At 34.9% G+C, this 17,549-nt stretch overlaps 1 protein-coding gene across 4 annotated transcripts in view; it reads right to left on the bottom strand.

Moving 5' to 3' along the window:
* The window catches only part of LOC144978453 (uncharacterized), a 106,547-nt gene that overhangs the window by 4,366 nt on the left and 84,632 nt on the right, over nt 1-17,549 (bottom strand). For all 4 annotated transcript variants that reach the window (XM_078924544.1, XM_078924545.1, XM_078924546.1 and 1 more), the window contains one exon: nt 14,087-14,387. In XM_078924544.1, the coding sequence (XP_078780670.1) occupies nt 14,087-14,387 (301 nt within the window). The remainder of the gene's footprint in view (nt 1-14,086; nt 14,388-17,549) is intronic.

Here is a 17,549-nt window from a genome sequence, read left to right as displayed (position 1 = left end):
TGTGTGTGTGTGTGTGTGTGTGTGTGTGTGGTTGTGTGTGCGCTTTGCATGTCACGGTTAAAGATATATGTTTGTACACCACATGAGTACATTTAAGTTGAAATACTATCTTTACCACGTGTATCGTTATTGTATTATTTAATCAATAGATTTATGGCATTACTAATTAATATTAAGGGCATTCAAAGGATCTTATACTATTTTGCCCTATACCACATGTTATGTTATGTTATGAGCATAAAAGCATATCCAGAGGGGAAAAAACATTATAAATCTGAGCATGTTTTGACTTTTACATATTCTGATCACAAGACATATAAGTTCTAGCCAGCATGAAGAATAAAAAGTATCGATTTACTTTGTTTAGAACCACGATGGCCGCCGTTGATGGGCGACGTGACATCAGACTATTGAATCCAATTCTCACTGTAATTATTACTCTAAAATTTTATTTGACATCATATCGTCTATCCCGGAATGGGCTTGTGGATTGGTAATCGTACAAGTCATGGATGAATTCTTGAATGAATCAAAGCAATGACATCATTATAAATAAAGCTAGTTTTGATGGAATGATTTATTGATGAGTCTCCGAACTATCGCTATAAAACTGTAGACGGAGAATGAAATAAAGTTGATTATAAAAAAAAATAAAAAATTAAATGCAATCGAGATATAATAATAATAATAATAATAATAATAATAATAATAATAATAATAATAATAATAATAATAATAATAATAATAATAATAATAATAATAATAATAATAATAATAATCTTTATTGTCCAAATAGGCAATTATTGTAAGGTTACAGCACTTGTAACAGGAGAAAAAAAGTAATTAAAATAATAGTAATAATAATGATAATAATACTGATAGTGATAATGATGATAATAATAATAATAATAATAATAATAATAATAATAATAATAATATTAATAATAATAATAATAATAATAATAATAATAGTCATAATAATAATAATAATCATAATGATAATAGTTATAATAATAACAATAATAACAATAAAAATAATAATAATAATAATAATAATAATAATAATAATAATAATAATAATAATAATAATAATAATAATAATAATAATAATAATATTAATAAATAAATGTAATAATAATAATAATAATAAATCAATAAATAAATAAAAGGTTTTTGATTCCACATATTTCACGTACTTTGGTCAATGTAAAGAAAATAACGCAGATTGGACTTTTAGGTAATGTCAAAATAAACACATTGGTGGATTGAAAAAAAAAGTGAGCATTTATATAGCCCAATATCCACTTAAAGATCTCAAAGCGCTTTACAAGATATCCCTGACGATCAGCAACACGTAACATGTAGAACGAGACATAACGCTTGTCAGGCGATACTACATTTACAGAGACAATGCTGTTAACGGCCAGCTACTCAATTTACACCTGAGTACGGTCATAGAATGTGAGTAAAGAGCTTATCCAAGGACTTAACTATGCGCTATATGTGGATGTCGAATCTCCAGTTCTCTTTTTGAACTAGTCCCCATTGTCTAACGTGTGCTTTGATGCTTTTAATTTCAGATCTACAACTTATCCCCAATCATCATCTTTTTTTTTTTTTTTACTGACTCTGAGATGACATAAAATTTAACCAAGTTAATGTAAATGTTGCTGCTTGAAGCTCGAAGAAATAAATAACAATACGAAATTGAATGTAAGCTTCAATTTAATATAGGAAAACATATGAAATGGACGTTTCGGGTTTCCCCCTTATCAACAAAACAGGATGAATGAAACACCACAGACGAATGAGATGATATTATGGTAGTGGCGTTGTTAAGATTTACATTCAATTTCACATTGGTATTTAAAATTGTAGTTAGCGTCGTAAACCCCCATAAAAACAGAAAAGGCATTGGAAACTATAGAAATTCAATTTCGACTTTAAAAGGGTTAAATTTCATAATGTGTCGTCTTCTACAGCTTTGTGTTATACCATTGGTAATAGTACAAACTATCAGACTCCCCTATTGAATCGAGTCTTGCCGGGGAAGTTCAACAACTCTGAGATTTGTTATGGGGTATTTTGAAGAGTTTAATTATAATCTTTTTCCTCGAGTGTTTTTAGATTAAAACTAGGTGATATTTGTCCCGTCTACTCAAGATTCATGAGATTCTTGTCTCAATAGCTCTGGTGGCCACACGACGTAATATTATTTTTATTGTGAAAGCAAAATGTGTTTTGGTTTCCAAAGGCGAATGATGATTTTAATAGTAATGCAAGATATAAGTGACAATTTTTCAATTCGACCTTAGGACGAGATGTGAGTCTATAAATAGTTTTTTTTAAAAGGGATTTGTTGTTTCTCTTTCGATCTGAGGTATTTATTATTTAAATTGTTTAGAGGGAGATTTGTATAGATAGTATGCGCTTGGCTAAGAAGCTCACAACATTGCCACCCGGAAGAATAAAAACCAAAGCTAAAGGTGCCTAAATGAGCCAGTAAAAAGGAGAGAAAAAAAATAATAAAGTGAGTAGATGTGACTCATATATAAAGGAACAACACAAAACAAACAACGTTTCGGCCCTTGGCCTTCGTCAGGAGACAGACAACACAAACACAACTATGTAAATTTACAAAATATCACATTTCGTCAAATGTGGAAACAATGTTAATGTGAGGAAAGGGTGTCGAGGGTGGATGCAAGAAGAGAACAATGGGCCAACACACAAAACTATGTGTAACCTTGAACGTTTATAGTTTGGTTAATACAGTTTAGTGAGAATTACTCATAAACGCGGGTGGCAATAGGCAATAACAAAGACCCGAGTGACGTCAACTTCATACTATCTATAATGTATAGATAGCGATAGATAGGTGGTTTGCAGAAAGAAAGAGTGAAAGTATGTGTGTGTGTGTGTGTGTGTGTGTGTGCGTGAGAGAGAAAGCTGGATAGCTAGATAGATAAATAGCTAGCTAGCTTGATAGATAGATATACCGATCGATAGATAGATTAATGGACTGATGGATAATGGATGGATAAATAGATGGATGGGTAGATGGATAGATAAACACATACAGAGAGACTAAGAGAAAGGGAGAGAGAAAAAAGAAAGAGAGAGAGAGAGAAAGAGAGAGAGAGAGAGAGAGAGAAAGAGAGAGAGAGAGAGAGAGAGAGAGAGAGAGAGAGAGAGAGAGAGAGAGAGAGAGAGAGGGGGGGAAAGGGGTGAAGGTTGTTGAGAGGTTGATGTAAATTATGTTTTTAATTATTGGAACACGCGAGGTTATTGACAAAAATGTGTTTTCTCACACTAAAGATTGTGTCAAAGTTTGCACAGTTTTGTCTGAACAGAATGATGAATACTACGAGGACCTATTCATTAGATATCAAGATCAGACATCATAGATTATATCAATGTGTGAAGAGTGTCAGTGACACAAGTTGGTCTGAGTTTAAGAGTACATTGGACGTGTTTTAGACCAGATCCTACAATTAAGTTTGTAGATATAAAAAAAGTTTCAAAATGAAATATTTGCTCCTAGATTAAAAGAGCTTGCTGAACTTCAATTATATTGCATACTCAAAATAAAAAGTAAATACCTTCTCTAGGACCCTAATTCATACCCCCCCCCCCCCCCCACATAAAAATACTCGGATTAAAAGCATTACATCATCACAAAACCAAACATAGATACATAGAATAAATACAATGAACTAACATCAACATCATATGCAGACATTAAAATAAGTATCTTTTCTGCATCTATAAAATGAACAATGCAATTTGCACATAAAAATATATTCCATTTTAGTCCTCCCCACTTCGTGCCTCCATATATTATTATTATTATTATTATTATTATTATCATCATCATCATCATCATCATCATCATCATCATCATCATCATCATCATCATCATTATTATTATTATTATTATTATTATTATTATATTCCTTCATCAAAACGCGATTTTAGTTTCAATATTTAATGTGAACACAGAAGAATGATTCCATTATAGAAAAATAATTCCTGATGTAGCGTCATGCTTTTAATTCATCATATCTTTTTATATTGTTTTTATTTGGAAACATACGAATTTACGTGTCAATGTCAGTGTCATCTCGTCAACTAACATCTACACATTGTCATCGTCTCATTGTTTTGTGATACAATCAATGAATTGTAACATCATGACGACCATTGAAATTCGAAAGTTGTTTGGACATTCTTCACATCGTCAACAAGACGACACACACACGGATGGGTGTGAACAATCGGAAAATGATTCCACGTCATTTCAAAATCTCGTGGACTCCTTTTGACAGGAAATGAGAAGTCCTGCTTCTTATTCATGATTCCTGAAAGGTCAACAAGTGCAGTAAAAAGAACCACTTCAACCCTAAACGAAGAAACTGTAAATGAAAGTGGCGGGTCAGGTATTGACGTTATAAAATGTTTGTCGCAATCGTTTGTTTAAAGTTGCAGTTCTAGCTCTCTGGTTTTGTGGCATGAGACCAATAATATTATTGTTGTGAATAGATAGAAGCCAAAACAAAACAAACAAAACCCCCAAAACACAACAACAACAACAAAACCCAACAGCAACAGAAAACAACAGCAATTTTTTAAAAAATCAATAAAATAGATAAATGAATGAATAAATTTATGAATCATGAAACGGCAAAAGGCTCTACAATTTCATGAAATAAACTGCGGTTGCTCCGGTGGTATACAGGCATTAAATTTTGCTGGAATATGCAAGAAACGTCAATGGGTTTTTTGATGTTAAATTTCAATTAAATTGAGTCATGAAAAAACCCCAACTCCAATACAATAAACATACGTGCATATATATATATATATATATATATATATATATATATATATATATATATATATATATACATATATATATATATATATATATATATGCAGGTCTAATAATAAAACGCAATTATGGGCTTGATTTAACATTGTTGTAATGGACAATATTTTGTGTTGGTTTGAGAGTATTTCCATTACAACAATGAGACCATGACAATTTGGGTTATCGGACCTGCAAATAAGTCCTCGTCGGTTGATACTTAATTTTTGATACTTGAACTTTGAATTTTCTCGGAAGGGTATTCAGACTTTTTGTTAGTTGTTGGTGACAAGCCTGTACTCATGGTGACACGTCTATCGATCTTTTGTCAGTTTCGTCAGTATTAAAATCAGAAAGGTTGCCGAATTCAAACTGTCTTCTGTCATTGTCTATGTATCTGGTCCTTTTCAAAAATTATTTGATGTCGTCTTTTTCTATTCATGACAAATATGTTGCACCACCTAGAATTGGTGTGGTTATATATATATATATATATATATATATATATATATATATATATATATATATATATATATATATATATATATATATATATATATTCCGATTGGGCTATATAAATGCTCACTTATTTTTAATGCTCACTTTTTTTTTCAATCCACCAATGTGTTTATTTTGACATTACCTAAAAGTCCAATCTGCGTTATTTTCTTTAAATTGATCAAAGTACGTCAAATATGTGGAATCAAAAACCTTTTATTTATTTATTGATTTATTATTATTATTATTATTATTATTATTATTATTATTATTATTATTATTATTATTATTATTATTATTATTATTATTATTATTATTATTATTATTTTATTATTATTATTATTATTATTATTATTATTATTATTATTATTATTATTATTATTATTATCATCATCATCATCATCATTATTATTATTATTATTATTATTATTATTATTATTATTATTATTATTATTATTATTATTATTATTATTATTATTATTATCATCATCATCATCATTATTATTATTATTATTATTATTATTATTATTATTATTATTACTATTATTATTATTATTATTATTATTATTATTATTATTATTATTATTATTATTATTATTATTATTATTATTATTATATATGTCAGATACTTCCGATTTGAAGCTTGAGGACGCTTCCATTCAAATTGTTGACAAAGTGAACAGCCTCGGCACATTCTTGGACTCTGGACTGTCGCTGGAGCATCAGGTTAATAATTTTAGTTAGATCACTTTTTTTTCCAACAAAGAAAGATTGCTTCAATAAGACGGCTCATATTTGAAGATTTGACCAAACAACTGGTTGTGTCCCTATACTATCGAAATTAGATTATTGTAATACTGTGGTGTTTGACGTTTCGCAACGTGATTCGAGACGTCTTCAGATTGTCCAGAACAGCGCTGCCGGCCAGACTAGTACTCATGAAGCGTAGGTGTGATTCTGTCACAACTCTTCTTCATGATTTGCATTGGGCTGTTCGTTTAGAAAAGGATTAAATTCAAAGCTTGAAGATACTACCCCTTACTACCTTTCGCGACTAATTGAAAGCTGGAATGATATTCTTTTCCCATTTTGGGCGTCTGTTTGGAACGCCATACCACAGATTATTCGTGAAAAAGAATCTTCGTCAATTTTTTAACATTCGCTTAAAACGTATCTGTTTTGATCTTAGTAGATGGTGAGAAGCAAGATAGTCGTTTGCTTTGCGTTGTGTGTGTGTGTGTGTGTGTGTGTGTGTGTGAGTGTGTACGTGTGTGTTTGTGAGTGTGTGCGTGTGTCTGTGTGTATGTGTGTTTGTTCCAGCCAAAGTAATCTGCAATTTAAGCGTTTAGAGTCTGATGTCTCGGAATCACAGCCTTATGTACGTTTTCAGCACACACACACACACACACACACACACACACACACACATATATATATATATATATATAAGGAGAGAGGGAGACAGATGCACACACAAACACACACACACACACACACACAAACACACGAGATAGATAAATAGAGAGCTAGGTAGATCGATAGATAGATAGATAGATAGATAGATCGATTGAGAGATGTTGCTTTCTTCATGTTAAGTAATTTCATGGAATCGGGAAGCGATCAAGAGTCACTCAACTGTGAGTAGATTCCTAATTAATACTGAAACAGACCCCCGCACATCATTCCCTGTTTGTAAATCCAACAGGATGCACTGAACGGATGATATACGGGGTGTTGGTCATTATGTGACCTATCGTCTCAAAATGGTATTATTTCGTGGTGATTGAGTTGCCAAAAACTGACTTTTGTTTTTAAAAATTGAAACTTGGGTTAAATATCGACGGTCGGTGGATCAAACCTCTGAAGTCTCGATTTTCATGATCTGCGGATCAAACCAGTCTCCAAACGGTATTATGTATCGATGGACAGGGACCCAAAAAGTGAATGTAGCATTGTAACAATAAATTAAAAAAAAAACAACTTCCAGTTTTATTTTGCAATGTAAGAAATTTGTGTTAATTCTCCACAATACGCTTCAACAGTCGTAACGTCACTCCCCTCCTCATGACGCATGGTAACTTTGCAACTGGCTCTAAACTATCGGAACAGTGGCGGACGCCCTTATGAAATATTTCTCCGACGAGCATAAAAGAGTATCTAGAGGGGGAAAAACATTATAAATCTGATCATGTTTTGACTTTTACACATTCTGATCACAAGACATATGAAAAGTTCTAGTCAACATGAAGAATAAAAGTATCCATTTTCTTTGTTTAGAACCACGATGGCCGCCGTTGCTGGGCGACATCAGACTATTGAATCCACTCGAATAGAAATAAGCCTGAAGCTTCAGCATGGCAAGAAGAAAGACTGTGTATCTAGTACTTCTAAAGATAAAAATAAATTTTATGTGTACCTATAGTTAGACAGGGGGCATTGTGACCTATAGCGTAGGCCTAGAATCGACTTTAAATCTTAAAGTTCAGGTTAAAAAAACAACTCAATATCAGTTTAAATTTTGAAGTTAAGGTGAAATACTAAATCTCAGTGCAAGGTAATTTTAACATAAATATCAAACGTTAAACTTATAATTCCATTTTGAGGCTCAGGCTCACCTCGACATTAAATCGTTTTTAGTAATGCTAAGAACGGGGCTGCTACTTCAAGGGGTGGTGTTGGGGTGGGGGAGGGGGGGGGTAGGGTAATGCTCACCATGACAATCTTGAGAATATAACAACGATTTGTCATCAGTAGCGATGATTGCTTTAAACTCTCGAGTAAACACTCTGAGAGCAGAAATTTGTTTTGAACAAGTTTTGTTTAATTAAATAATAATATTGGAATTGGAGTATAACATCCTTAGTTCTACAAATCGTTCGTATTAGTCGGAGGGTTTACAAATGATTTCTTCAAATAAACGAGATTACTTTCTTTTAACTCTTTTGAGCTTACTATGACAGAAACATCGAACAAATTTGTTCGATTTTATTTTCCATTCATAAGTAAACGTTGCTGTTCGAAGCAGCTGTTAACAACGCCACTACCACATTATCTCATTCGTCTGTAGTGTTTCATTCATCCTGTTTTGTTGATAAAGGGGAAACCCTAAACGTTTTATATGTTTTCATACATTAAATTGAAGCTTACATTCAATTCCACATCGTTAACTATGTTCCATTTATATTAACTCGAGTTAAGACGGAATAATGACTCGGATTCGTGATAACTTTTCTACAAAGTGTGGACATTCCACATTGTTTTCATTCTCAGATTCCGACTACGTGGCCCAATGTCTAATTTGATACCAAAAACTCACTTAAGACCTTTCCACCTAACAAAAATGATAGACTTCAGCGGGCAGGAGAACTGGGGAGAAATATGGAACAGGGAAACACAAAGAGGAGGAAACATTATGATAGATCCGACTAAATGAATACCTGCATTCCACAACACCAGGAAATACTGGATTTCCTCAAATCGCTCTTAGAACTGCATCAAATATGTTCAGATGGAGACTTGGGAACAGTGATGCCTGCCGGAAATGTCACTACTACTACTACTGCTAAAAAGTGATTAACTAAGGGCCAGTCCCCAGTAACAGAGGCTGATATTTCGGGATGATTTTTTTCTTATGTTTTAGCTTTGCTTTGTCTCAACTATTTCTCATACGCCTTTTAAAAAATACAATGTAAAGTCTAAGTTTCATCATCGGTGTCACTGTATCAAATACAGTTTTACAAGTCTGGTCGACCACACGTTTTAAACAAATTAATCAGAAAATCGCTCTGAAAAGGTGCCAGACAAAGCAAAAGTAAGATAGGCTATGTGGTCTAGTGGTATGGCACTCGCTTTCGGATTGGAAGGTCCTGGGTTCGAGCCTCGCTCGGCGCATAGTTAAGTCCTTGGAAAAGGCTCTTTACTCACATTCTCTCACCGTACTCAGGTGTAAAATGAGTACATGTCCGTTAACAGCGTTGTATCTGTCCCAAAAAATGTAACATCGCCTAACACGCGTCCTACATGTTAAATGTTGCTGTTGGACAGGGACCCCTTGTAAAGCCATTTGAGCACTTTTAGTGGATATTGCGCTATATAAAAGCTCAAAAAAGCTCAATAACCCCCCCCCCCTCAAAAATCCCCCTGGGTATCGAATATCAGGCTTCCTGATTACGGTCAGACGTGCTACTATAACACTCTATATATGGTTCATCCCGATATATATCAATGTTACGTGAAGAGGAATGCCTGTCTGATGGGGTCCATAAATAATATATATGTTTTTAAAACGTGAGCTTATATATAGAGCAATATCCACGAAAGGTGCTCAAAACGCTTTACATATGGTTCCTGACCAACAGCAACACGTAACATGTAGAACGGGACATGACGCCTGTTAGGCGATATTACAATTTTTTTCCGACAGAGACAACGCTTTTAACGGCCAGGTACGCGTTTTACACCTAAGTACAGTGACAGAATGTGAGTAAAGAGATTTTTTCACCAAGGATTTAACTATGCGCCGAGAGAGGCTCAGGACCTTCCGACACGAAAGCGAGTCTCTCATATCACTCGGCTTCATAGCCGCATAAATAGTTACAAAAGCACAGCACATTGTACCAAAGAGTCATAAATGGCCAGAGACTTCTGGATCGGTGTTGCCGTATCGGAGACCAGGAATATCTTGATGTAGGGCCTGATTAGGACTGTGAGGCTAACAGTAGTAAGTTCATCGCATATTTAACATTTAGAATCGCATTCTATTTGAATAATATTTTAAAAACACTGGTTCTGTTGACAAATTTAAGAAATTGATCGACAAAGAATTTAATTAATTAAGATATGCATACGATTAATGTTTGTTAAAATAAAAAATACAAAAAACAAATGTAATTTAATTTGATAGCATGTCATGGATAAGGCATTGAAGCGACATAATATGTTATCCTAGTTTGGCTTTTAGAAAATAAGATAAGATAATAATCTTCTTAAAACAGGTGGTAACCGGTGATGAAACTTAATGCACTTAAGCCCAAAAGACAAAGCACAACTCAATGAGAAAGCACGTGTATATTCTTACCCGTCAAGCCCCTCAGCCCTGATATTTGTTTCACTTTTAGGTGTTTGGCTACGATATTGCCATTTAAGGCAAAAAGAAATTGCGCACCAGATTATGATACTGTTTAAAAGAATTCACTAGAAATGCTTTTCAAAGCTTGGCGTTCATTTTTTGTTGGGTATTTTCCCCCGTTGTCAACGTTTTATGACGAACATCGTTTGATTTAGTTACAAGACTAGATATCGTACTTCTCGGCCACCGATGCGATACGATAGATGGACAAATCATAGAAACGAATGAAAAGATAACAGACAAGCAGACAGACAGGTCGATAATAAATCATAAATTATTCTAACCAATCATACCAAGATCAGTATCATAACCAGACCATAAAAGAAGGAGAATGGCAAACGGATATAAAAAGGCCAGCGATTTATTGGTCCGATTCCACTCCCCGAACCTGCCATTAATCTCACATTAGTCGTGTCTATAGCCCACATTCGTGACCTCTGACCCCGTGTGGGTATAATTCTGCTGAAGGGAAGAGATGATTAGTGCGCCAAAAGAAAATCGGCTTCTATTTTTCTCTGCAGACGCCACAAGAAGAAAAGGGATTGTTCGTCTTTTTCTTTTCTCACAATCTATTGGACTATTTATTATTCTCATTACAGTTTTGCAATCGGAGTTTAATCTCGGGCAAAAATAAGATTATTATAACCAAAAAAATGAAATTCGGAGGCAATGGGCGTGGGCAGAAAAAGGAATATGTAAACCATGTCCAAGATAAATACAAAAAATAGTATATAAATCGGACACTAATGGATTATGAAGAAGAAGAAGAAGAAGAAGAAGAAGAAGAAGAAGAAGAAGAAGAAGAAGAAGAAGAAGAAGAAGAAGAAGAAGAAGAAGAAGAAGAAGAAGAAGAAGAAGAAGAAGAAGAAGAAGAAGAAGAAGAAGAAGAAGAGAAGAAGAAAAGAAGAAGAAAGAAAAAAGAAGAAGAAGAAGAAGAAAGAAGAGAGAAGAAGAAGAAGAAGAAGAAGAAGAAGAAGAAGAAGAAGAAGAAAGAAGAAGAAGAAGAAGAAGAAGAAGAAGAAGAGGAAGAAAGAAGAAGAAGAAGAAGAAGAAAAGAAGAAGAAGAAGAGAAGAAAAGGAAGAAAAGAAGAAGAAAAGAAGAAGAAGGAAGAAAGAAAAGAAGAAGAAGAAGAAGAAAGAAGAAGAGAAGAAGAAGAAGAAAAGATAAGAAAGAAAAGAAGAAAGAAGAAGAAAGAGAAGAAGAAGAAGAAGAAGAGAGAAGAGAAAAGAAGAAGAAGAAGAAGAAGAAAAGAAGAAAGAAGAAGAGAAGAAGAAGAAGAAGAGAAGAAGAAGAGAAGAAAAAGAGAAAAGAAAAGAAAGAAGAAAAGGAAGAGAGAAAAGAAGAAGAAGAAGAAGAAGAAAGAAAAGAAGAAAAGAAAAAGAAAAGAAGAAGAAGAAAAGAAGAAGAAGGAAGAGAAGAAAAGAAGAAGAAGAAGGAAGAAAGAAAAAGAGAAGAAGAAGAAGAAAGAAAAGAAGAGAAGAAGGAGAAGGAAGGAGGAGAGGAGGAGGAGGAGAGGAGGAGGAGGAGGAAGGAGGAGGAGGAGGAGGGAGGAGAGAGAGAGAGAGAGGAGAAAGAAGAAGAAGAAGAAAGAAGAAAGAAAGAAGAAAGAAGAAGAAGAAGAAGAAGAAGAAGAAGAAGAAGAAGAAGAAGAAGAAGAAGAAGAAAGAAGAAGAAGAAGAAGAAAGAAGAAGAAGAAGAAGAAGAAGAAGAAAGAAGAAGAAGAAGAAGAAGAAGAAGAAGAAGAGAAGAAGAAGAAGAAGAAGAAGAAGAAGAAAGAAGAAGAAAGAAGAAAGAAGAAGAAGAAGAAGAAGAAGAAGAAGAAGAAAAAGAAGAAGAAGAAGAAGAAGAAGAAGAAGAAGAAGAAGAAGAAGAAGAAGAAGAAGAAGAAGAAGAAGAAGAAGAATGCAATCAACAACATTATTTTTGTTCATCCGTCTATTTTTGGCGAAATAATTTTTGCCACAGAATATCTAATTCTTTCAAGTCGAGAGCGGGGTACGAAATTATATTGCTCTTATTTTCTAGCAGGATTGTAAAAAATGTGCTTTTACAAGAAAAAGACTTATTGTTATGAAAATAAACCGTTTTAGGCGTTATCAACTGAACAAAGCCGGGCTCAAAGAAATAAATTGATGGAAATGAAGCCTGCATAATTGTCTACAAGAGTATGTTTATTTTTAGGAGTTCAATAGATCATGTACACTTTAAGGTAATTTTATCCTCTGGCGAAAACCATGGGTTTTAAAATCAGGAATCAAAATAGTATGTCGTTTGTACAGTCAGCCCTTATTCGGTTGATTAGCTATTAGGTGTCTTCTCCCTTCTTCTTCTTCTTCTTCTTCTTCTTCTTCTTCTTCTTCTTCTTCTTCTTCTTCTTCTTCTTCTTCTTCTTCTTCTTCTTCTTCTTCTTCTTCTTCTTCTTCTTCTTCTTCTTCTTCTTCTTCTTCTTCTTCTTCTTCTTCTTCTTCTTCTTCTTCTTCCTCCTCCTCGTCTCCCTTTTCCTGTTCCTCTTCATTCTCCTCCTCCTCCTCCTTCTCCTCCTCCTCCTCCTCCTACTACTACTACCACTACTACTACTACTACTACTACTACTACTACTACTACTACTACTACTACTACTACTACTACTCTTTTCTTGTAAGATAAGTGTTGTTCTACAAAACGTGACCCGCCCGAAGGGCACTACTTTGGTCGCTTCCGACCCACCTCTTCAGTTTAATGTTGGAACGGACTAGAAACAAAATTGTCACCAAAGCCAAATTAATAAAAATTAAGGAATCTTAACTTCTTTAAACATTGAGAAACAAAACTCACTCTCTGCATTGGAAGCTTTAATGTTGTCTCATATTCTATAAGTAACGGATAAAATTCAATTCAAAGTACTATGACAACCCTGATTTTAAAACCGTTTTAAGTTGGGTGGTCACAAGTAAGTAATCATTAATCAGTATTTTGGCATCTGGGTCTGTTAGATCTTAGCGAAAGGGAACCTGCTGTAGAGAAAGTCCGTTTCGCACTCTGGAAATCAAGACATTCCCCACGGGCTTAAACGACTCCGAAGGAGGAAATGAATTCATTCCGGTTTCTATAGTTTTAAACGGACAATTGCAATTAGTTGCTACAAGTTAGATATGTAAATAATGCTGCTTGACGCTTGAAAAATTGAGAAACTATGACGAGGTAGAACTTTTGCCTCAGTTCAGTGACAGAGATAATTTTTTAGGAAGTTTGGTTTTCATTTTGTCAGTAGACATAATATTATCATAAACATGTCTGAATAACCATCACTCTCTTTGGTCATTCCTAATTCACATTTCTGCAGCGTGAAACGGACGATAGCAATAATTGCTTGCTATCCTTTTTATAGGACGCTAGTCTATCACATATAACCATTACTTCGGTTTCCTTGTTCGTTGACAAAGGGGAAACCTCAAAACTTCCAAACAAATGGTCTCTGTTAATAAACTGGAGCAATTTTTTTATCTTAATATAAGTCGCCGTTCAATTACAAAGTACCTCCCGTCATATCTAACAGATCCAGCTACCCAATTCAGAAATAAAAACCCATGAAATTAGAGTAACGACGGCTTACCTTGGAACCTGCCAACTCCATGAGTAAAACCCGCATTAGAGTACGTCTCCATTGATCCTCTTTGTCCGGTCGGTCTTCTCGGTCGTTCTGGCTGTACATGGGGCTGTCCTCTCTGTCTCTGTAGTACTGTTGTCGCAGTGGAACTCTGTGTTGTAGTAGTTGTTGTTGTTGCTGCTGTCGTCGTTGTTGATTTTGTTCTACCTCTTCCTGTCGCTGTTGTTTTTGATGATGCGAGGATGGTGATTCTACATCATCATCTTTTTCGGGAGCTTCATCCTCTACCCTGTCATCGTCTCTGTTTCTGGAGTGTAGAAAAATTCACAATCAAAATATCAGACAATCTAAAAAACAATTTATAGTATACACTGCAGATCAAATAGATGTAAGAGATAGCCGAGTGGGAGACGAATTGCACATACACCCGGAGATCCAGGTTCAAACCCTCAGTAGGGAATTATATTTTAGCTATTGGACAATAAATTTAGCTCATACTGGTGCTGCACTGTGGCCAAATACTGTGTGATATTGGTCTTTATACAGGCCGTGGGGTCCCAATAGCTCAGTTGGTAGAGCACTCGCTTCATACACTAAAGGATTATGATCGTTCCCTGATGCAGTCGAGTTTATTTTCTGTCACCCACACCTCCTCTGTCCACCCACCAGTGATTGGATTGCTGGTTCTGTGAGATCTTGCTAAAAGAACGTTGCGATAGACTAGCGTCCGTTTCACGGTATAGAAATCGAGATATTCTCCGGCTCCATGAGCCTAATGGGCTCTGAAGGACTAATTTACAGACCTAAAAAAAAAACAAATTTGCCCCGAGTATCAAGAAGCAAAGTTTTCATTTTTTTTTCTTCTTTAAGTTAAAAAATGCAAATATAATGAATTCATTTTACTCTCTCACTCGAAGTAAGTCTCAAATAGATTTGGTAGTCGCATTTTGATGCTAAAAAGGAATACTTTGGAAAAAAAGTTATAACCACAAAGAAAGTTAATATTATGATGGAAACCGTTTTTTCTACTTTTTAAACTAATCTCTTCATTTAAAACTTGCTTTCAATGAAAGCAAGTTTTAAATGAGAAGATTAGTTTAAAAAGTAGAAAAAGTTTCATTCATAATTATTCTTGGTCAATATCAGTTCGTACACTCTTGATTTTTTTTGCTATTCCGGACGTCGTCCCAATCACATTTATTATTATTATTATTGGGATCTCCCACGCACGATATTTGTGGCCTTTATGAGTGTTCGGATCTCATCATTCATTCTCATTTAGCCTTCACCTAGTCACAAACGACTATTCTCCGTTTCCCCCCATCCAACTGGGTTCTTCGACTAATCCAAGTTCAATCCCGACCGGTCAGCTGCCTCTCGTCGAGAATATTATGACAAAACTATCATATTTTTAGTATTGGGATTCATGATAGCTTTTACCTATTGGTAAGGAATAGGGTTCACAAGCCGTCTTCTTTTCCTTGTTTTAATAACCATCACTCTCTTCGGTCTTTCCTTATTCGCGTTTCTACAGCGTGAAACGAACGATAGCAATGATTGCTTGCTATCTTTTTATGGGACGCTAGTCTATCACATATAACCATTATTTTTTTATCTGACTGCTCTGTGTCTGTCCAACAGTAATGGGTAGCTGAGAGTAATTTGGAGCTGGCCGAAAACAATTTGAGATGGATCAGTTTTCTATTCAAAATTAACATGCAACCGTCACTGTTAGTTAGACGCAATATAAAAACCATTTGTCTTTTGGTGTCTCATCATTTGTTGCTCTTTGTAAAAGTGAAATGTAAATGTTGCTGCTCGAAGCTCGAAGAAATAAATAACAATGTGAAATCGAATGTAAGCTTCAATTTAATATACGAAAATAGATAAAATGGAGGTTTTGGGTTCCCTTTTATCAACAAAATAGGATGAATGAAACACTACAGACCAATGAGATAATTTGGTAGTGGCGTTGTTAAGATGATTCATTCATCTTAACAACGCCAATACCACATTCTGGCTCTGAAGGAATGATAATTAATTTTGTTATCTTTTAAGGGACTGAATCAGGCAGCAAATTATGTATTCACTCAATACAATCATGATGATAGAGGTACTTTGGATATAACGTGATGTTTCCTTCCATAATCTGTAGACACTACAAGCAAAGCGGCATGTCAATATCAGAGACACTAATAGCTCCGCCGAGCATGCAATGAATGGACTCGTGATTGCTTGGAAAACACCAAGAGTGTACACGAACACTTTCAGAGTCATCGGGCTGTTAGTACGATCTTTTGTTTTGACGTAGCCGTCTGATAAAACCTGTATCACTCTAAACCATACATTTAAAAACTGCTTAGTCGTGGTGACGGACTGTTGTTTACCAACTTTGACTCTGGATCATACCCCTATAGCTCAGTTGGTAGCGCGCTGATCTCTAAAGTAAAGGGAGTGATATAAAAGGACCAATATTTCCCTATATATAGATAGTTCGAAGATGACGTCACTCAGGCCTTTGTTATTGTTTTTGCCATCCGCGTTTGTGAGTTGTTCTCACTAAACTGTATTAACCAGACTATAAAAGTTCATGGTTACGCAGAGTTTGCGTGTTGGTCCGTTATACTTCTGGAGGGCAATGTTGTGAACTCCTTGGCCAAGCGCATTCTGTCTATAGATAGAATGCGCTTGGTCAAGGAGTTCACAACATTGCCATCCGGAAGTATAACGAACCAACACACAAACTCTGTGTAACCATGAACTTTTATAGTCTGGTTAATACAGTTTAGTGAGAACAACTCACAAACGCGGATGGCAAAAACAATAACAAAGGCCTGAGTGACGTCATCTGCATACTATCTATAGAATAAAGTCGACGTCACTCTGGTCTTTGTTATTGTTTTTTTTTTGTTGCCATCCATGTTTATGAGTAATTCTCACTAAACTGTATTATCCAGATCTTAAAAGTTCATGGTTATACAGAGTTCTGTGTGTTGGTCCGTTATACTTCCGGATGGCAATGTTGTGAGCTTCTTAGCCAAGCGCATACTATCTACAGCTCAGTTGGTAGAGCGCTCACTTCTAAAGTGAAGGGATTGATCTTACGCACCAACACATGATAGTCATGGTGATGGACTGTTGTTTACCAAGTTTGACTCTGGATCATACCCCTATAACTCAGTTGGTAGAGCGCTCACCTCTAAAGTGAAAGGATAGATATAAAGCCATGATGAAGTCGAGATTTTGTTTTTCTGATTCCAATATCAACAAAGTGGTGATTGGGGGGCAGCGGGGTCTGTTAGGTCTGGCTGAAAGTACTTAGCGATGTATTAGCGTTCTATCCAAGGGGTAGCAATCAATTGATAATGTCCGTTTAACGCTTTAGAAACCGGGATACTCCCCTGCTCAATGGACCATGTAACTCTAAAGACTACTTTGTTTTTAAAGCAAACTGCCCTTAATTGTCCAT

The sequence above is a fragment of the Berghia stephanieae genome, chromosome 8, assembly GCF_034508935.2.
Source record: "Berghia stephanieae isolate SIO BIC M18660-M18661 chromosome 8, UCSD_Bste_1.3, whole genome shotgun sequence".
Lineage (NCBI taxonomy): Eukaryota > Metazoa > Mollusca > Gastropoda > Nudibranchia > Aeolidiidae > Berghia > Berghia stephanieae.
This window is presented reverse-complemented; position numbering and strand designations above follow the sequence as displayed.